We start from the raw sequence: 19,757 nt of genomic DNA on the forward strand, positions 1-19,757 counted from the left end.
CATCATTCAGAATTGGACAAGTATCAGGAGGACCCCCGCGAGGAGCTTGGTCCACGACAAACTGGGTACCGATCATCGTCAAGTCAAGTGTAATCCTAGGCGCACTTCCGGAAGCTAAAGGAGTGAGTTCATCACTATCAAGGGTATCTATTCATGACATGCGCGTTTCAGTTTGTGTCTTGGATCCCTCCCCACGCCATATCAAATTCTATTCTTGATGTAGCTTTCGCGAAAGAAGAACCTCCCATCGTGATGAATCTGGTTCATCCGAGACCGACCGCATGGAACATGTTGATACAGCCCATGGCGGACGCCCTGGTTGAGCATAAAGTAACAAGTTACCCGCTACCTCTTGTGCCATTCTCGGAGTGGCTCAATAAGCTCGAATTGAGCGCCAAGAACTTGAGCGAAGAGACCATGAAGCGTATCGTACGTGTATCTCGATAGTTGATCGGAATGTTTTCCATTCAGTTTTCAATTACAGCCTGCTATCAAGCTTCTCAACTTCATGCGTTCCATGGCTCAATCAGACATCGCGATCAGGGCGTCTGGAGAGATGGGCACTGAAGCAGGTGGCATGACTTTATTCGCCACCTCCGTAGCTGAACGCGCCAGTCCAACGATGAAGGAGTTGAAGGAACTGTCTTCGGCAGACGCGGCACAGTGGGTGGATTATTGGATGGCAATGGGGATGTTTGATTGAATGTGTGAGTGAGCGGCAGTTATTTATCCTCTCCTTGTTTTTAATAACATGAACGATCAGAACTCAGTTGTTTTGAATTTGTTTTTCAAGAAATGCCGCAACTTCCGAATTCGGACTTACTAGATTTCCGCCTGTTTGCCCAACCCCGGTATTTTCCTTGTATGTTGTACAATAATATTTATAGGCCTCTCCCAAATATCTATTACCCCGATGCTCATTGCTGTAACTATCATGATCAGTTAATCTTGCTAGTAGTTCAGCAATTATATATATGACGAACTTCCTGCAAGCCCTTCAGTTGACATGCGATCCACCTCCCTTTCGTTTCTTCATTCCATTGCTATTCACGAAAGTATATCGTCCTTACCAGCAGTGAATCTGGTTCGTTATTGGTGCGTCGCTGGGTCTTTCATTTCAACAGGTTTTTGAAGGTTTGCGCGTCTTGAGTCTGCAGTGTGCTTCATTCCAAATTTCCCAGAATACAGATCTAGTCAACAAACGCACAGATCATGTATCCAATTATCGATTTCGTAAAGGACAGAGAGAGCGCCGCTTATAGGTTTATACCTCGGATAATCGATATACGGAGGACCTGCCAGTGCACCGTACGTTGCAGACGTGGTGTATCGTATACCTTGATGAGGCGTCTAGGCTACCACATGCATATAATACATATGCTAGTATTTTCACTTCACCAACAATGCCCATCCGTAATTCTCAAGAGGCCCGGGGTAAATAGAAAAAAGTACATCTATCAGATCAGTGACTCACAACTGCAAGAATGATGCGAAAGCCCATGGATTAAAATCCGTACGGCGAGAGGCGCCTAATGCACTTCGGCTGAGGCTTCCTCCATTCCTCCATCGGCGTCTGCACGACTTCATCAGAAAGATAATCTACTTCTGCTGGTGCATCTGTAGTGTTCCGCGGGTCCCGCGGAGGTTTACGTGGATGCCTTGGCCCGGGGGCACTGCCGGGCCAAGTAGGAAGATAACATATTTCCTGCAAGTACATCATGCTCAGTCTGCTGGCCTAGGGGAAAAGTCATTTGGATCCACCTCTGGGCCGCAAGCAGGTCGGCATTTAATCCATATACTCCAGTCTAACCAAGACATCAGCTTCTCGATGTCTTGTCTCCAGTCATTCATTATTTGAGCGACATCAGGCTCTCCATTCAGGTCAATGGGGAAAAGTGTGTCGAGCCCGCTCATGACACCCACGGCCCACATTTTCGTAGTGACCCGACAGACTTCTCTTGTTGTCTCTTCGACGGCTTTTAACAGCAAGTGTTCCGAAGGTGTCATGAAAGGTATTTGGTTGATTATCACGGAAGTGTGTGTTGTGGCGCATAGCCTGAAGATTGGGGATGCCCACTGCAAGGCATCTACACCTGAAGCGCCTGCGCTAGGGACGATGGTGGAATCCAATAGGTACGGCGTGAGCATAACACGGAGCTGTACTTGCGTGAGCTCCGCTCGCTGGAGGACTTCTTGCGAATCTGACGAGGTGAAATTGAGTAGATATTGCATCAACTCCAGCCGATCTGCATATCGATCAACGATGACGTGAGTGAGGGTCTTCCAGTCTATACCACTTCCAGGTTCTGCTCGACTGATGATTTCGGTGAGCTTTCTCTTCACCTGCAATATGTCCTCCGACGAGATTCCGAGCACCCGGTGGTCCCACCGTTCAAGCCCTGCGCGAACCGGGATGAGGGATGGTACTAGTGCAATATCATACAGTGAGATAAGACCAGTCAGGTCAAGCACAATGCGGGAATCTCCTGGGTAGCGATTGTGCCATGAGCCGGAGTGTATGACTTCAAATCTGCGAATCCCTGCACACAGATACATAAAACGTCAGTCGTATTGGAACATGGGAACAAAATACTGACAGGAAACAGAATCCGACGGAGGAGGAGGGAGAGGGCTTTGGTCCTTCAGTAAATTTCGGATATGAGCGAAAGATACTACCTCGACACCAGCCGTAAAATCACACAACATAACTTCACTAAAGGTTCATCAGTCGACAGCGTGACACAGAATCGAAGCATGCGCACAAGTCCATTTCCATCCTAGAAGTATGAGAATCAGTCATATACCATAGTGAGACGAGTCGCTAACCTCGCGAAACCGTCGATTCCGAGCTCCTTTCCCCACCTACAGAGATCTTTAATCCGTGGTCTTTCATCCCAGCATCGTTCAGGTTGCACTTCTCCCCAGGCAAATATATCCTGTGTATCCATTGTACCCTCGGATAGCTTAGCAGCACTATTTCCATCAAAGTACAAGACTTTCAGAGGTCGCGTTGCTGCCAGCGTGAGGTGCCAGCCATCCTTTCCACGAGCGAAAACAATGGAATGCTCTGGGTCCACAGCGGTCTGCGAAGGAGGGAAGACGATCAGTGCCAACGACAGCATCTATTTCAGCCTGAGCTTTCTTCTGCACATCAGGGAACAGTGTCATCGCCAAGAAAATTTAATAGACTGTGGAAACTGTCTGGAAATAGATGTTAATTTCAAGATATGACAATTAATCTGGGAGGAGCTAACCGTGTCGGCGCCACCAGTGTATAGAGATACAGCAGACCATTTTACCATGTGATCCTCCTCCGCAGACAAAGTACGACCTTTCAACAGATTTGAGGTGAAAGACACCGGGGCAATCCCGGCAGCCTGTACTACATTCAACTCGTGATCATCAAACTGTAGATGTTGATTACTATCTGATCCTTGACGAATATGTATGGTGCATCAACAGTTTCTTTGAGGGTCTGCCGCCATTCACGGGCCAGGCGCTTGAATCCAGCACCAGGAAACCACTCGGGAACATTGGCCACTAGAGGTATTCAGCTCATCGCAAACATCAGAACGAGTAGTCTCACACCATGGCATGATGTCAACCATGAAGGCACCAGTATCGCCGATCCGCGATAATTGGTTCATTGCGCGGTCTGCAAGGTCGATGAAAGGATCATTGTTATCATTCACTTCATATCCATAAGAGATTTGCAGAATGATAGCGCCAGCGGTGCTAAAGAAAAATCAAGGCGTGATCCATGCAATTACAAATACTACAGACTGTCGAATATGTGCTTGCAGTTGCTCAGGTTTTGCAAACACGCGCTTCAGGAATCGGCGGGTCTCTATTTCCTCGATCGGTTCGTAGACACTCATAGCTGCGCGACTGCCAATGATGCGGTGGATTGTTTTGCGGTAATAACGAAAGCGGTCACCATAAGAGAGAAAACCCAGAGCGTACTTCCAGCCAACAAGTTTACCACCCATTGTAAGAACCGGACGGTCAGAGTAGATAGAGCTTTTTGTGTCTAGCAATTCAATCGCTGCCTTCACAGAATTCAGTACAATGATGTGCCGACCCAGAACTTCGACGTGCAAGATGTCGCCTGCACAGCATGGAATTAGAATACATCGTGTTGAGAAACATGAGGGACTCGCCATATTTTTTGCCCCACTTCGCAAAGGTGAGCCAGGCCTTGTTGTGAGGCATGTCTGCGATGTTCCCAATGAGAGGCCACCCCGGAGGCCCAGGGGGATATGGTGCAGGGTTCTTCTTGCTGAATGCCTGCATGACCAGATACACTCCGGCGCTAGCAAGACATAGGTCCAGCCAAGTAACATTGGTGAATATGAGCATGCGGATAGCTGAGGAAGAGCAAGAGATCGCACAGCAAGCGATAAGATATTGGTAAGAGGAGTCCTCTCCTGGACAATATATGCGTAGGCAGCCAGACTACTCACATGTGCCAGCGATCAAAGCGGACACAGTTCAAGTTTGGCATCATGGTGATTGATGCGGCCATCATGCCCGGTCAAAGTTTGTGATGTCTGAATCCTCATGTTATCGCAGGCGGAAGTTAGTGAGGGAAGATATGACCTACTAATCGAAGGCTACGGCCAATAGCGTTCATAAGAAGACACGGAGGTCCGAGATGGTAATAGTAACTATTCCCTACCAAACCGCGAGATTAGTAAGTAGTTGCAAGCCTACCGCTTTTGGATCCTAAATGGGCTCTGATTATTTTCATTATCACTGCCTTTTTAGCGTCAAATGTTCCTTCTGATGAGACTTCGACTTGGATTGATGGTCATATATTAGCAGTACCAGTACATCTGCATGGCAGCGCATGGAAATGGCCATATCTGATTTTCACTAGGGTTAATAGGTGAATGATCACGTAGGTTGTCCAAATGTTTATCTATACGCATCTACTCTATATGTCAGCTTGGAATACCTTCTCGTACGCAATTAAAGCGTCATTGTTGAGATCGAAACATCCAGTGTATTCTAGAGTTCGTAGATGAGCCGGAAGAAACGTGGGGAGTGGAGAGGGAGCACAAGACACTGTTAAATGTTTGTTAGAAGTGTAAATGTAGTCCTTACGTGTAATAAGGTGCACGACAGCGCCAGGCACGGACCTGTGCGCTTCATCTACATAGTAATGAAGCTGTGCCACAGCAAACACGAACACATGAGACGCACCTTAAAACGGCTTGAACAAACAACTGCCCTCGACTCCCAACCCGAACCATTGATTGCTGGCGGTTGGGCTCGCCTGTACATTGTAGGATGCTCTAGACTCATCTGCAGTTTGGAACTGACCAGGTGCTTACCAGTAACTTGTGATACCCACTAAAATCTCTTACGCACTCTCGAATTTCGCAGCACCTGTATACGCTGTCTCATAAATGAGGATCGAGTCTTAATTCAATCCTGTAAGCACACTTTCTCATGAGTCACAGTTCGTGTTGTTCTGACAAGCATAAAATTGAAAGGAGATAGGCTCCCGTACTCACCAGCAAACTTTGCCATTGCCAGATTATTTGACCTGATTACAAGATCGCGGAAGACGTCTCTCATATACAATCCACAATCTGCCATAGTTGAGGTTTCTAGCGCAGACCATGATTTGGTTCGATGTGGGAACTCCATGTCAGACAATGCGAGGCCATACCGACTGGATAAGTGGTGTTGTTCACTTGCCTAGCAGACGACACATCATCACATGTTCGTTGGACGGCTCACTCCGATTATGGAGCTCAAACAGCGGCGAACAGGTAGGCGAGGACTGGCGGGACGGAAATGATGCAGTGCGGTCCATAGCATTGTCTCCAAGTGGAATGACAATTGCAAGCGGAAGTGAAGACGGAAAAGTGAGGCTGTGGAAAGTCGAGACGAAGAAGGTCATTGCAAAATGGACAGGACATACTAATGCTGTGTGTGCATTGTGCTGGAGTGCAGATGGTAAGCGACTAGCGAGTGGATCCTGGGATGGGACGGCAAGAGTCTGGGATAACAACGGCAAAACTGTCCTGACAATCAAGACCGGGCATGATTGGGTGTATGCGGTGATATACTCACCTGATGATTCAAAATTTGCGACGAGTGGTTATAAAGAGAATGCTGTACATGTCTGGGATGCCAAGACAGGTGAGCGACTCAAAATACTTGAACATAGCTGGGCTTTTGGCTTGGCATGGACGTCAGATGGAAGCAAGCTTCTGTCTGCTTCATACGGCCCGATTAGGATATTCGACACTGCCACTTGGCAGCAGATCGCCATGCTTGAAGGTCACACCGATGCTGTCTTCGCCCTCTCTTTCAATCAGGACACCCGTCTCCTTGCAAGTGCATCATGGGATAAAACAGTGCGCCTATGGAATCCCCAGACCAACTCCCCGATTGGACCACCCCTCCGCCACAAATGGGGTTTACGCTATGCAGCTCTTTCCCCTGATGGAAAGACGCTAGTCACTGCTTGCGAAAACAAGAATGTGTACTCATGGGACGTTCATGCCATCCTCCAAAAAGCTGGCCTTGGAAACTTACTTTCCATTGATACAAATCTTGTCAGTGTCAACATATCACTTGCTCTCTCTTACTAACAATGTGGACTCGAACAAAAGGCATCCGAGTCATCTCAAGATAATTCAGGATCACAGCACATACCTCGCTCGTCGCTCAATGACAACTCATTGTTGGAAGTATGTTCTGTATCTGTAATCCTTCTTATTCATTATAATCATAACATTCTAGGCTGATGCTACGGGTTGTCCTGGCCAATCTAGTGGTGATGATGAGCTCTCACCAACGTTTTTTGCCAGCATGGAAGCCAATACTCATGTGCGTAATCAGTATTTCAATCGTTTAATTTTGATTCAGTCAGCTGTGTTCTCAGTCCTTACAAATGGGTGGTGCATGCCCCCATTCCTCTGCAAATGTGTTCCTTGCTAGCCTTTCTTCATTCTACCACCGCTTTCGAACCAAAAATGGTGAAGCGACCGAACCTACACAATCCTCAAGTCCTTCCATTCCCGCACACTCTTCGCTCGTTTGTCGTTATTCATTCACCGCTCTCCATCTGAAAGTGATGCACCAGACGAACTTCAGCAACCATCCACACCTTCACGGTTAGATCTACTGGCTCGCTTTTCCTCATTTTTGTCTCGACCTCGACTTGGCACTGACAGAGAAGCAGAACCTCATCCGACAACACCTTTCAGTTTGCATCTAGATACACTCTCCAACCGGCTGTTCTCACTGTCCCGCTCTCAACCCCACACCAATGGGGAAATTGAACTCTCACAACGCCCAAATCATCCTCGTGTTGTCGAAGTGGCTGCAGTGCGTGACAAGAAGGTATATCTCTCCCGAGTGCCTTTATCATTGCTGTGCTTTAATGATTTCTGTTCAGCCTTTGGTTGTTGCTCGGGGGCCAAAATTTATGAAAGCAAAACGAGCGTATGATGAACAACAAACGCGGTTGCATGTCCAAGTCCCAGCAGTCGTCATCACAGACTCAGCCTGCCGATGCCTCAACATCCGGGACACCTTCTGCTCCAGGTATACCACCCACACAACCACCATCCATTCCATGGTGGGCTCTGATCGTACTATTTCTCTGCTGTGCATCTCCACCACAAAATCATGGTAATCGATCCAGTTAGAGCTAGCGTTGCAGCATATGCCCAACTATATCTTTGCTTTTAGTGATTTTCCACTTCATTATGCTTTTCGATACATCATTAATCTTGTTTCCTCGTTGCGAGACTTGTGCAATCCATCGCTAGTTGTTGCGAGTGAAGGACAGTGTGTATTCCGTACTTTCCTTTGTCTATTTTCCCTTCTTTCTATCATGGAAGCCTGTTCTGATACTACAAATCGGATACGAGCTACATTATATTTCTATATAGATAAAGTTATAACAAAGGCACAGTATATGTGGGCTATCAGAGTTCTGATACCGCTCGTACTCCGTAGTATATCAGGTAGCTTTCACCTGGAACACCACAGTCCACCAAACCTTTAACAGCAGCCCCTGTACATTCTTCGTCAACATAGCGTCTCACACCAGAGCGCCGGGAGCCACCACAACATAGACTAAGTTACTCCACCCCAGAAGTATATCAAAAGCTGTTAAGATATCAAAAAAAGTCAGCAAAGAAATGGAATACAAATTCGAGAGTACGCATACCGCTCACAAGCACCGTCAAAGAGTAGAATTGTATCATGCGAAAGTGAGCCATGTATATCGGGCGACACGCTATCTTGGGCGGTTCTTCTGGGTAAAATAATTTTGTCAATGGCAGCGCTCTTGCTCTAGGAAAGGCCTTACGCCATTATCAATCTTCTCAGATAGCCCCGCATAGACCTAGCTAGTGTAAATCATTTGGGCGAACAACCCTGTGAGAAAGTACAGAAGGGAGAAAGGGAACGTGTCATCCTCTGTTGCAAAGACAGAATGGAGATTAGCAGTATACTTACGCCCACATAGATTCCACCTCTTGAACGAACATGCGATCGTTTCGCTTCTCCCAGGTGTTCTCACCTCCTGCCACAGTTCTTCAAGAGTGGGCTTTCCAAAAATCAGTTGACAGACGGCAGAGAAGCGACATTGAGCACAGGGCTCAGTTGGTGGTCTGCAATCGTCGGGAAGTTCTGGGAGCTGGCTTTCTGTTTCTTTGGGAAATGTAGAAGGTGGGCTGACAGTCGTATTTGCTAGGTCCCTTGAGGGGTTGAGGGGAAAGACCAGGTTGTATGACTATGTATTAGAGCATAGTTCGAGGTGATAAGGCGTGCAAGGCGCTATCGGCCGCAGCTGATGGATACGCAGAGCGTTGTAGATCAAGAACATTGAGAGAGGCACGTATATACTGACTCAATTACGAAGTTAAAACCTGACTGAGTTATGTAAGTTTTGATCACTGACAAACGAAATGGACATAAGACTTACTTACTTCGCAGTGCACCAAAGCCTGCGAGATCTTGGGATCTCGTGCCAAGGTTAAGATGGAGGAATCAAGCAAAAGACCATGGAAGGTGATGCATATGGTCAAGGAGCAAGCGCCGGAATACTGCACACAAATCCACATATGACGAACGGCAGAAATTGAAGAAGTCAATGATGTGGGCTGGAGGAGAATGAGGAATAACGAAACAGCTTTCAGATCGTAGCTTGCATGGGTGTTATGAATTTCACCAAAAAGACGCCAGGAGTATTGATCACCATCCTTTAGAATGTGATGGGCGGCGATGCTGAACCACACGCTATCAAATAAAAGACGCACCAGGGCAACCTGATTATCAACAAAAACAGCGGACAGCTAGCGCAAGAGAAATAAATTCATTTGGATAGAACGATAACAGAAAGAGCTAATGGACTTCCAGCAAGTCAGCACCAAAATTCAACCTGGACTTGGGTATGCCCACTGGCTGCGAGGCACGTAAAAGAGGATGCGAGAAAAAATTGCTCCATGCGAAACACCAACTTGAATTGTTTCTTATCCTGAGCAAATGATTGAAGTCAGGGACGGAGCTGCACGGTTTGGAGATGTTCCTACCTCCTCACAACCTTGATATACTCCACCTATGCGACGGGTGTGCCTGGGTAACTAGTCCCATGAATGCCTCTGTCGAGATAACTCTAATATTCCTTGTGAGTTCCCAATGACCGAAAACCACTGCTCCTTATATGGTACACTGTTATTTATCAACGTCCTCAACTCGTTTGCTTTCTTGATGATCTTTGAATTCAATGCAGAAACTGATCACGAGGCTAGTAGGCTTAAGTCAGCCTTTTAGTTAGTTGGCAACTCATCTAATCCCGATTCATTAATGGAACGTCATGATGGGAGCAAGATGGTGAGTTCGGAAGAGAAACTCGCAGTGTCAATGGGAGAATTATATCACTGACCAAGTTGACAGTTTGTGTTTGCTGTTGTTTGGTATGTGTATGGTGCGTCGTGCGCGACCTCAAGCAAAGGTGCATGCTGCCGCAGCATATTATGATTTCATGTATGCATAGCTAGCTTTTATATACTTCCTTGGCTTAGATTTATAGCTATCGGAGTGTTTTTACATCAATCAGGGTTCCAGATCAACATTGCTCGCTCCACGATAGTTTTTGGATCAAGTCGATTTGTTGACTCGGGCAACTGGATCCAACCGGCGCTGCGAAGCTCTCACTAGTATGAATTCCCTCTCCACTTTTTTTACACTATTGACTATTTCTTGCAGTACTCTTTAGACCTGTTACTCGTAAGTCTATGGTGGCTTATATACATTGTACCCTGTATCCTATGTCATGGTCCTTCAGGTCAGTCGCCGCGCCTCCACAAAATTCAAGCTTTCCAACGTCCCTCAAAGCAGCTACAAATCCACTGGTTCCTGTGAATGCGAATCTGAACTCAGGCAGCCTACAGGTAGAATTCTGGCCGCTTTCTGATGCCCTTCGTCGCTACTGAACACATGTACGAGGTTTTAGCCAGACGCAATGGTGGATTGGTACGACGCTGTTTGTGGGTGACAGCTAAGCGCGCACTGTGTATAATTTGTTTGGAAAGCGAACGGGTCTATGCTTTTTCAGTGTTGTACTCAAAGAATGTTGAATTGCCGGTTCAGTCCATTTAACTTGATGTCTCAAGTATGCGAACGACACTGATATACCAATCAGTGTCCCTGAAGACATATCACTTCTCCGGGCTACTGTGATCACAACAATGAGACAGTACTCCAGGTGGTGCTTGCTATCCTGCCAGCCGAGCCTGGCCCATTCAAGTATGAATACTCTGTATATCCTGGTAATCGCCCCAGTTCTTTAGGAAAATTCCAAAGACTATGGTCAGTTGACTCCATCTGCATGATTGATATAGTATCGGATGCTAACGGTACCTCCCATCGTCCTTTCTCCACAACGGAAGTGCGAGGTCATGATTGGGTAGCCAGACTGGCCACACGCTGTCACTTCTGATGCAACTCCCTTTGCAAATTTGCATGCTGAGATGTGTCGAGATCATCGCGATGCCGACTACGCAATCGAGGCACTGCAGGGCTAAGTTCATGATCGGGCATGTCGTTGCTGTCTTGAATTTGGCTATGGGCTTGTAGAACCCCGTCGGGCACCCAGCATATAATGGTCCTCGGCATGGCTTTTTGACAATTGCGATACGCGACGGAGTACTGGTAACTTGCTGTAATTTGAACGAATCACGACTGATATATTACAAGCATCTTCAAGTTGATAAGCCTTGGCAAACACTACAACGCCATATGTGGTAGAGTACTGGTAACCAGCAAGAATCCAAGCGAATGAAACTGATAAGACAGGATAGGCTGGGCAGGCACTATGGGAAATATCGCAAGATACGGTCACTTGTGAAGGTATATTTAAATTCACCGACGAAGTTTTCCATGGAGTGATGGTTCCTTACTGAATTTCATGGACGGAGTTATCGAGGCTATGCATATCACCTTGCACAATGCCAGTGAGGTGGCAACCAACAAAATCATGGATCACGAACACATGCAGTCACCAATCAGAAAGCGTGTCGAGATTCCATCTTCAAAGTTTTCTGTGCTATATTGATCCAAAAGCACCCATCCAAGCAGATTCGAGATGTGGGAACGTGTGTCAACAATCGTATTTAATTGGGGTTTACGGGCCGCAATGGTTCTGGTCTCCTCTGACTTGCAGGCGAGTCAAGGCATAACAGCTGTATCTTTTTTTCTTTCTGAGATGTCTTATGTTTCGGAGGTTGCGGATTTGCAAATATCTAAGGTATGCAAGGGTCGTACCTTGATAATCTTGACGCTAACTTGACGATTGATTCAGTACGCCAATAGTAAGCGTTCGCGGATCGTTCGTGAATCAGGCAGCGATACTGACCATGTTATATCATTAGTCGGTGGTCTCGCAATACTCGTGAGTACTAAGCACATTCGTTGTGTTACCAGTTCGATTGACGACTCTTTTCGGTGTCTCAGATATTTGATTACTGTATCACGTTTCAGGATGAGGTCAAGAACCTGATCTGTCTATGACTGTGATTTTAATCACTCTCTACAGGTACGCTGGACCTGGTCCAGGCCATGGGGTTTGATTCATATCGTATTCATCATATCTCGATATCTCCCTTTCGTAGGTTCTGGATTAACTGCGTATGGTGAGTCACCCACTTTGGTGATCCTTATCTTTGCGTGTAGCTGATGACTATCTTAGCTGCACTGCGCGTCAGTGGTCCAGTAAGCATGCAAAGGCGATAGCCTCTAATGATAAACTGATTGCCGTGGCACAAAGTGTCCCCCTAGTCTGGAGGAAAATGGTGAATCCTCTCACCCAGTGGTTAATTTTGGCTCAGCCTAATAATGCGATCTTCAGTTATTCATATTTTAAGTATCGTTGCTGCGGAAGGTGGGAGTTACATACATCATCGTCCCTGCCAGGAACAGGGTAGATCATGCTTCTTTGACAGGCCTGCTGGTTATTCGCACCTGGGCATTCTGGAAAAAGAGCAAAAAATTGCTGATTGGATTGTTGATTTATAGCACCGTGCGTATCCCACAGGGTTGGAGTAAGGGCACAGATCTTTAACTTCACAATAGGCGACAGTCATTGGCGCCGTTGCTATGAATATCCTTCCTAATCATCAGTTGATTTCGACAGGTATGTTCGTTCGTGTTTACTAACACGTGTTGTGTTAATGCGGCCATCAGATGTATCTATGATACCTGGGCCATGTGGCTTTGAATCGTCAAGAAATTCTGCATTGGTATATTCTATATTGGCACTTTTTGAGTGTGGTCAGTGATTATTGAGGCATACCGTCGTACACCTAACCTACGAGCAAAACCTGGCAGTGATACTGATCCTCACTGCATATAAGTGGTTCCATGACTATCGAGACTCTGAAATTCAGACCTCGATCGTAACCACCGTCTACGGCGGTAGCATGCTTTACATGTTTTGTATCATCTGTACGTGGAAATACCCAACTTCAAAGTTGACATCGTTGTAACTTGTATATTTCGTTTCGCGAAGCCATAACAGTGATAAATGTAATTATCGACGCAGCATTTCCGGTATGTGTACATGTCTGTCAAAACTACAGCGACTTATCTTCTGTTGCTTGGCTGCAGGTTGGCTTTACGAATATGTTCGATACGTATGTACTGGTTAAACTGACCTTGGCTACCGAGTACGAACTCACCGCGTTTAGGCTACAACTCGTCATTCATAGCGTCCTAGCTTCGCGAATTCTATTCCACCTTCGGAGTAGCGACAGTCATGCTCATGAGGAGGATATGTCATTGATGATTTCAGCTCCACGTTATGGACAACCTTCGCAAATAGAGACGAACGAGATACGAGATGAAAGTCATGAAGTTTGAGGGAGGGGGCTTAGTAGTTTGTGCTCGGACTTGGACAGGATTGTGCTGAGATTAACTTCCTTTAGTTGTAACTATGAATGCACAGTGAGTTTATGATGAGCCATAGGATCTCACTGCAGAAACCGGTACATGAACAGGTTCTGAACAGACTTCATAACGGATTTTGTTGGCACGATATGAAGGCATCAAGCTTCAGACGGGATGAGACATACGGAGTATCATAGGTAAACGTGACTTATCCGATAATGCGACCTCGGAGGCTCGGACAGGCAGAAGTGTGACTTTCAATATTCGTCGATTTCTGATGTGAAAAATAGTTACCCACCTGCGAGGCAACACCGGAAGGTCAGAAAAGGCTCTATACGATTCATGAAGAGGCGTTATGTGCGTTGAAGGAGCCTTTCCATACCATACAACTTGGCCGTTGCAGGCCGCTGGCACTGCTTCAACGTTTCCGATCACCAAGTCACCTACATCGTGGTCCCTCGATCCTTTTCCGATCAATTACTCGCTCCAATTGTGCACCCAAGCGTGCGCTCTGCGATCGAAGAACTTTCAAGTGACGATGGGAGCCTCGCGATGGAATGTGAGTATGTTGAGGCGTCAAACCATGTGGCATGAGGAGTCGAATTTCAAACGCGAATACGTGATGTTCGAGCTCGAGTGGCGTCTGTCTTTACACTGCCTAGAAATGAAAGTGATCGGGTGAAGCACTGATATTCTGATAACTGATAAAGCGTGTTCGAGCTGTTGTAGGTCTGGTAAAAAGGACATAGAATGAATATGCTCACATTGATGCGGAAATTGGTGACTCCTGTCAGCAGATACAGCAACACTCTACTTTAAATTCATCGAAGACACGGTGCATCCAGCTAGAAGAAAAACCGTTGCTAAGGAGGACACTTGCATCTTAACCTTCAGAATACGAAATAGAGCGCCAACCAAAGCCCGGAAAATGTACTGTACCCCTGCGCACACATGCATGGCCCTAATAAACTCAAACGCACCTGTAATTTGCAACGTGTCAAGTATTGACAAAGGTTACGTCCTTCGGATAGCTAGCATGTGAGATTAATATTCAAAGGCATGACGCCCGTACCCGGTTCAAAACTTCATCCCGCCCATCTCATTTCCTCTCCAGATCAGAATGTCTAGAAGATAAAGGCGATCGTTCAAGACATGCATACACAAGACGCTGTACAAAGTATCACCACCTTCCAGACCTGACAAGCTATTTTCAATCTCGCGTCCCAATTCAATCAGCAACAAACTTACCAAATAGCAGCAGTTAAATGAGGCCATGACGCAAGTATCACTAGCTGGTCATCAGGAGTGTGGTAGAGATAAATGGAGAGCAGAAGAGATTGCAAATAAGTGGCTCCGTACGTGCACCTTTCAATGCATACGGCTCTCCCCCTAAATAAAAACTAAAAAAATACAAATAATCAATAGTTAATATTTAGGCGTCATAATCATCGTGACAAGGAAGATGCAAAACATCGACCCGATGACGAGGGCACAACAATCATTGGTCAGTGCACCATGGGAAGAACTTTTTTGGCTGAGATAAAGTAATAAATTGGAAACATGAATCTAAAAGCGAAGATTTGCTTGCTGGAGGAGCTTTCCGGATGTGAACATGTACACGACTACATGTTCATGTCCGATAAGCTCCTCCAGTACTGCCTGAGCAGCGGTGATGGTTCTGACTTCCATAACAGAGAAGCCGGATGAAACTTTCGTCTTGAGGTCATGAAATCTCAAATACTATTCTAGAAGAAATAATGAGCTGGGTGGTCGAGGCAAGATTTATTAGCATCGGTTTGACTTACGACGGTAGTGTAATTCACGATCTCAGAAAGGGTCTACAAACTCCATGGACAGATAGTCGTGGCTGGAACACGTCCCATGTTGGGAGCCATGTGCCTACCTGATGGTAGTATTGCAGACGGCGCAGAAGATTCTTCTGCGCATCTACGATGCTTCAATCCACACACGAGCGTTCGCTTCCTTCTGACGTAATATGAGTAGCGCAAAGGTTGATCGTGACATACCTCCCTAGAAACGAAACTTCCTAAGAAATGTAAGTGCCGATACAGGCTTGCAGAAGACCGAAGTTTGCTCTGTCCGAGGACGATGAGCCAATGGAAAGAGATATGGTTGGTGACTCGGGTCGTATGCAAGGATCTTCCAGCTTCGACCTTGAAGCCTTCTGAGACGGGCCTTTCTTCCCCCTCGGCCTCCTCATTTCTGGCAGCAGAAGAGATTCGTGGGCAACCCGACTGAGTGAGATCAGAGGCATGAGGACAGTGAGAGTCAGGATCAAGTCTCAGGCGTGCTCAATTCTCACGGTGTCAAGCTCCCAGCCAAACAAGGACAAAACCCACCCGCTGCTATGACGCAAGAGCGGAGTGGGTGGTCGCCTCGCACTCAGCTGCAGGGTATTCATGATCAAGCGCTCACTGGACTGCAGCGGCAATTAATTGAGAGTGTAACGTACATTAGTCCGCGGGCCCTGATGCATCGATAAGGATTAGAGCCTGAGATCGTTGCCAGTGGCTTCCATTAGACAGTATCCATTGATCGAACAGATCTCTCGTGTTTCAAAACTAAAGACTTACATACAGAAGGAAATCACTGTGTTGTCTTTTTGAGTATTGGGTGCCACCTAGCAACCACCTAGAAGTTGCTACATATCGATTCGCCCCGAATCGAGAGAGGAATGAATGGTGATTCTAGCTCGCACGACCAGTAGTATATTGTTTCATGACGGCGACGAGGAAGATTAAATAATTCGAAGTGTACAGGAATTAAAGGAACGACTACACAGGTATCAAGAGTTCTACGAAGAAAGCAAAACACCAGAAATATCACGATCATGCCAGTGTGGAAAATCTGTTATAGGCGAAAATACTGAACCATGCGCAAAAAAACAAACTATCCAACGACTTAACACGATTCTGCATAAAAAAATGATCCACGAATGTACCGAGAGCCACGACGCCTGTAAGGACGTTTATGAGATTCGCGCCTAGAGCGATGATGGAAAGTGCTGCCAGCAGAATTCCGTCAGTACCGAAATTGAAACTGAACCGAAGAAATAGGCATACCGCCCACGGTAGATGCCAAAGTGTAGGCGAAACAGAGTTGCGACATACGAAACATGCCGATGTGATACAAGACATCGTAACGTCCCAATCCGAATGGTTTCTTGTCCTGAGCATCATTTGGATCAATGACAGCTGCATGATTCGAAATTTTTCTTACCACCTTATCAGTTTCTATGATCGTCAAGGATGATTTGAAAAAGCGATTCAGGAAAAGTAGTCCTATGGCAGAGATGATGGACGAGACCCGTAGCAGTACTAAACAATACGTGACGGAAGTGGCATCGAAATGTTGAACACCAGGTGGTGGAGTTGTGACACACACTATGCTCGCATAAAAAACCATCATTTGCTACGAATACGAAACATGTTAGCCTTGCAAACAAAGAAGAATGGGTGAAGGGTGCACTCACGGCTACAAAGAGACGCATCGCGTCGCGGTATATACGATCGTTATACTCCTCCCAGCCCATTTCCTCTCTCGCTTCCTGCCATAATTTCTCGAGATTGGGCTGGTTAAGAATGAGAGTGCAGAGAAACGCAAAGGTCCGCTGAGCGCGGGTACCCAAGGGAGGTTTCCAATCTTCAGGAAGTTTTTGGAGCTGTTCCTCGACACTGTCTAAATCTATGTTGGACATGGTCGGAGGTAGCTGTTGTTCGATGGAAGTCATCTAGATGGACAACGTTAGCTGTGAGAGAAGGTCAACAAGAATAGTGTAGTATACTTACCTCGTAGTTGTACTAGCTCAAGAGCGAGTTGTTGCAAAAGCGGGGAACAGAGAAAGAGAGACTTAAAGCACAGGTTATTTGAGGGAGCGCATACGCACGAGAACTGGTATTCCACTAAGGTAGAAGCACCGGAGTAAATGATCTCCGAGGAAGTCAGAAAAGAAAATTAATTGTAATATCCGCAGATCGATCGATTTGAAATGATATATAACCGGATTTAACCGGGGAACGCAGACGATACATCTGGCTAGATGCTCTCCATCCATCTCTCCATGGCAGATAACGACTGACAAAGTAGTCCCACAGTGGACGAAAGATGACTCGCAAACATATACTGCAAGACTTGACGAAAGATACATAAGTGCAACATCACTAGAAACAAAGATGAGGGAGTTGTACAAACGTTGCAACGCTAGCTGCATTAACAACCACTGGCATGTGGTGGAGACACACAGCAGAGAAACAGCACGATCTGAGCCCACCATGCGATGGGTGACGGTTTTGTGGTTGCTGCACCTGGAGCAGGAGATGTCACGGATATTGAGGTACTGGCAGGTTGAGTGTGTGATGACGACGCCTGGGCTTGGTAGTGTGATTGAATTCGTTGCTCATCATATGCTCGTTTCGCTTTCAGGAAGTGTGGCCCCCGAGCAACAACCAAAGGCTGAATAGAAATCATTGAAACACGGCTATCGTAAAGACACGCAGGAGAGACATACCTTCTTGTCCCGCACTGCAGCCACTTCGACAACATGAGGATGGCTTGGGTGTCGCACGGGTTCGGTATCTTCATTGGTGTGGGATTGAGAACGAAAGAGTGAGGACAGCCGGCCGAGGAGTGCATGTGAATCTAACCGCGAGGGCGTAGATGGTTGCTGAAGTTCGTCTGGCGCATCATTTTTAGGGGGAGAGCGGTGAACGAATGACGACAGGCGAGCGAAAAGTGCGTGAATAGAGGAATGAAGTTGTGCACCATCCACGGGGGAGGACTGAAAGCAGAGGTCTCAATAAGAACTAAGAAAAATATAGATACTGAATACCCACATCCACGTCGGCTTCCATGCCATCAAAAAATGAGTTTTCATCCAGACCACAGAACTGGTCAGGACATTGTGTAGCATCAGCCTGAAGTGTTGCTATTATGAAGAATGATGGGGATTAGAAACAAGGCACGTACTTCCAAAAATGACTCGTCATGGGGCGAAGGGCGGGGTGTGTGATGTATTCCTGGATCATCTTGAGATGCCTTCTGTTTGAGCGGTGCCTAACAGCGGATATTGTTAGAGAGAGAGCGGAGGATAGATTGACACTCACTATAGTGGTACCAGTACTAGTGTAAAGTAGGTCTTCAAGACCAGCTTCTTTCAGGATGGCGTGAACGTCCCATGTGTACACGTTTCCGTTTTCGCAAGAAGTGACGAGCACCTTTCCGTCTGGGGAAAGGGTTGCAGAACTCAAGTCCTGTTGGTGCTGGAGGGGAGGTCCGACTGGGAGATTGGTATCGAGATTCCATGGACGCGCTGTTTTATCCCATGATGCACTCGCAAGGAGGCGGTTGTTCCAAGACAAGGAGATGGCGGAGACCTGATCCTTGTGACCTCCAAGGATGGCGATCTGCTTCCGAGTGGCAGTGTCGAATATTCTAATTAGGCCATTTGAACCGGAAATAAGCTTCTTCCTATCCGATGTCCAAGCCAAGCTGCGAACTACATCGTAATCATGGTGCTTGAGTGTATTGAGAAGCTCGCCCGTTTTTGAATCCCAGATTGTTACAGCCTGGTCTCCGCCAACCGCAATTTTTGATGAGTCAGGTGAGCACATCACCGCATACATCCAATTGTTCCCCGTTTCGATAGTCAGGACAGTGGTGCCGCTGTTGACATCCCACACTCTTGCCGTCCCATCCCAAGATCCACTCACCACTCGCTCCCCATCTGCACTCCAGCATAATGCATACACACTTCGGGTGTGTCCCACCCAAATGACTACGACCTTTGTCGTGTCAACATCAAACAACCTCACTTTTCCGTCATCACCTCCGCTGGCAGTCGTCTTTTCATCTGGGGACAATGCCATGGACCACACTCCGTCATTCTCATCCCGCCAGTCTTTGCCTATCTGTGTCCCACTCTCTAGGTCCCATAGTCGGAGTGAGCCGTCCATCGGACATGTAACGATGCGTCGGTCACGCAGGTGCACAACACCATTTACACAGTGGGTATGGCCTCGCATCACCTGGCGTGGTGTGACCATTGGCATCTTGCTGGTTAAAGAAGACATGGTCTGCGCTCGGCGGCCTCGCATCACCTGGCGTGGTGTGATCATTGGCATCTTTCTGGTTGAAGAAGACGTGGTCTGCGCTTGGAGTCTCAACTATGCCTGATCGTAGACTGTGCACACAAGACTTACGGGATCTTTGGATGATTAGACCAAATTATCTAACAACCGCAACGATTGTTGGTGAGTCCAGGGGCCTATCTCCTTTCAATCTGATGCTTTTCAGAACCACACAAGCCATATTTCACGGGACAG

At 46.8% G+C, this 19,757-nt stretch overlaps 6 protein-coding genes across 6 annotated transcripts; 3 read left to right on the forward strand and 3 right to left on the reverse strand.

Annotated features, from left to right (window-relative positions):
- Positions 1-71: 71 nt before the first annotated feature.
- EDB93DRAFT_1093287 (uncharacterized protein) lies at positions 72-703 on the forward strand (the record flags this gene model as incomplete). The annotated part of the gene is made up of 3 exons (XM_041446502.1): positions 72-122; positions 172-429; positions 485-703. Coding segments are annotated over 3 exons (528 nt in total), but the record flags the coding sequence as incomplete, so codon positions are not given.
- An 801-nt stretch (positions 704-1,504) lies between these two features.
- EDB93DRAFT_1093277 (uncharacterized protein) lies at positions 1,505-3,122 on the reverse strand (the record flags this gene model as incomplete). The annotated part of the gene is made up of 5 exons (XM_041446500.1): positions 1,505-1,705; positions 1,762-2,540; positions 2,598-2,713; positions 2,763-2,777; positions 2,827-3,122. 5 exons carry the CDS (start codon positions 3,120-3,122, stop codon positions 1,505-1,507), a joined length of 1,407 nt encoding a protein of 468 aa, XP_041303102.1.
- Positions 3,123-3,180: 58 nt separating this feature from the next.
- Positions 3,181-4,293, reverse strand: EDB93DRAFT_1242834 (cytochrome P450; the record flags this gene model as incomplete). The annotated part of the gene is made up of 6 exons (XM_041452071.1): positions 3,181-3,201; positions 3,255-3,377; positions 3,425-3,540; positions 3,587-3,735; positions 3,784-4,108; positions 4,161-4,293. The coding sequence occupies 6 exons, from the start codon at positions 4,291-4,293 to the stop codon at positions 3,181-3,183; spliced, it is 867 nt and encodes a 288-aa protein (XP_041303103.1).
- A 1,370-nt stretch (positions 4,294-5,663) lies between these two features.
- On the forward strand, positions 5,664-7,657 carry EDB93DRAFT_1254840 (WD40-repeat-containing domain protein; the record flags this gene model as incomplete). Its single annotated transcript, XM_041453692.1, has 6 exons — positions 5,664-6,572; positions 6,630-6,707; positions 6,760-6,846; positions 6,902-7,054; positions 7,114-7,362; positions 7,418-7,657. The coding sequence occupies 6 exons, from the start codon at positions 5,664-5,666 to the stop codon at positions 7,655-7,657; spliced, it is 1,716 nt and encodes a 571-aa protein (XP_041303104.1).
- Positions 7,658-11,643: 3,986 nt separating this feature from the next.
- EDB93DRAFT_1174461 (uncharacterized protein) lies at positions 11,644-13,617 on the forward strand. Its single transcript, XM_041450449.1, has 15 exons — positions 11,644-11,779; positions 11,834-11,843; positions 11,904-11,923; positions 11,986-12,018; positions 12,068-12,164; positions 12,221-12,243; positions 12,299-12,323; positions 12,380-12,412; positions 12,474-12,550; positions 12,604-12,664; positions 12,715-12,801; positions 12,859-12,975; positions 13,040-13,080; positions 13,138-13,163; positions 13,218-13,617. Exons 1-15 carry the CDS (start codon positions 11,669-11,671, stop codon positions 13,387-13,389), a joined length of 933 nt encoding a protein of 310 aa, XP_041303105.1. The 5' UTR covers positions 11,644-11,668; the 3' UTR covers positions 13,390-13,617.
- A 2,576-nt stretch (positions 13,618-16,193) lies between these two features.
- EDB93DRAFT_882820 (uncharacterized protein) lies at positions 16,194-17,417 on the reverse strand. The gene is made up of 4 exons (XM_041457801.1): positions 17,226-17,417; positions 16,910-17,167; positions 16,500-16,848; positions 16,194-16,441 (listed from the first exon to the last, which is right to left on the reverse strand). Exons 2-4 carry the CDS (start codon positions 17,165-17,167, stop codon positions 16,266-16,268), a joined length of 783 nt encoding a protein of 260 aa, XP_041303106.1. The 5' UTR covers positions 17,226-17,417; the 3' UTR covers positions 16,194-16,265.
- Between the last annotated feature and the right edge of the window lie 2,340 nt (positions 17,418-19,757).

Source organism: Suillus bovinus (assembly GCF_016758785.1).
Source record: "Suillus bovinus strain UH-Sbo-P2 chromosome Unknown EDB93scaffold_81, whole genome shotgun sequence".
Taxonomy (NCBI): Eukaryota; Fungi; Basidiomycota; class Agaricomycetes; order Boletales; family Suillaceae; genus Suillus; species Suillus bovinus.

Bases quoted from the DNA above. Each gene is read 5' to 3' on its own strand.
- EDB93DRAFT_1174461 (XM_041450449.1), top strand. From the start codon at position 11,669: ATGGTTCTGGTCTCCTCTGACTTGCAGGCGAGTCAAGGCATAACAGCT. The intron at 12,976-13,039 runs GTACGTGGAAAT...CGTTTCGCGAAG, and splicing joins TTACATGTTTTGTATCATCT to CCATAACAGTGATAAATGTA. The intron at 13,081-13,137 runs GTATGTGTACAT...GCTTGGCTGCAG, and splicing joins TTATCGACGCAGCATTTCCG to GTTGGCTTTACGAATATGTT.
- EDB93DRAFT_882820 (XM_041457801.1), bottom strand. From the start codon at position 17,167: ATGACTTCCATCGAACAACAGCTACCTCCGACCATGTCCAACATAGAT. The intron at 16,849-16,909 runs GTGAGTGCACCC...TCGTATTCGTAG, and splicing joins CGATGCGTCTCTTTGTAGCC to CAAATGATGGTTTTTTATGC. The intron at 16,442-16,499 runs GTATGCCTATTT...TTCTGCTGGCAG, and splicing joins TTTGGCATCTACCGTGGGCG to CACTTTCCATCATCGCTCTA.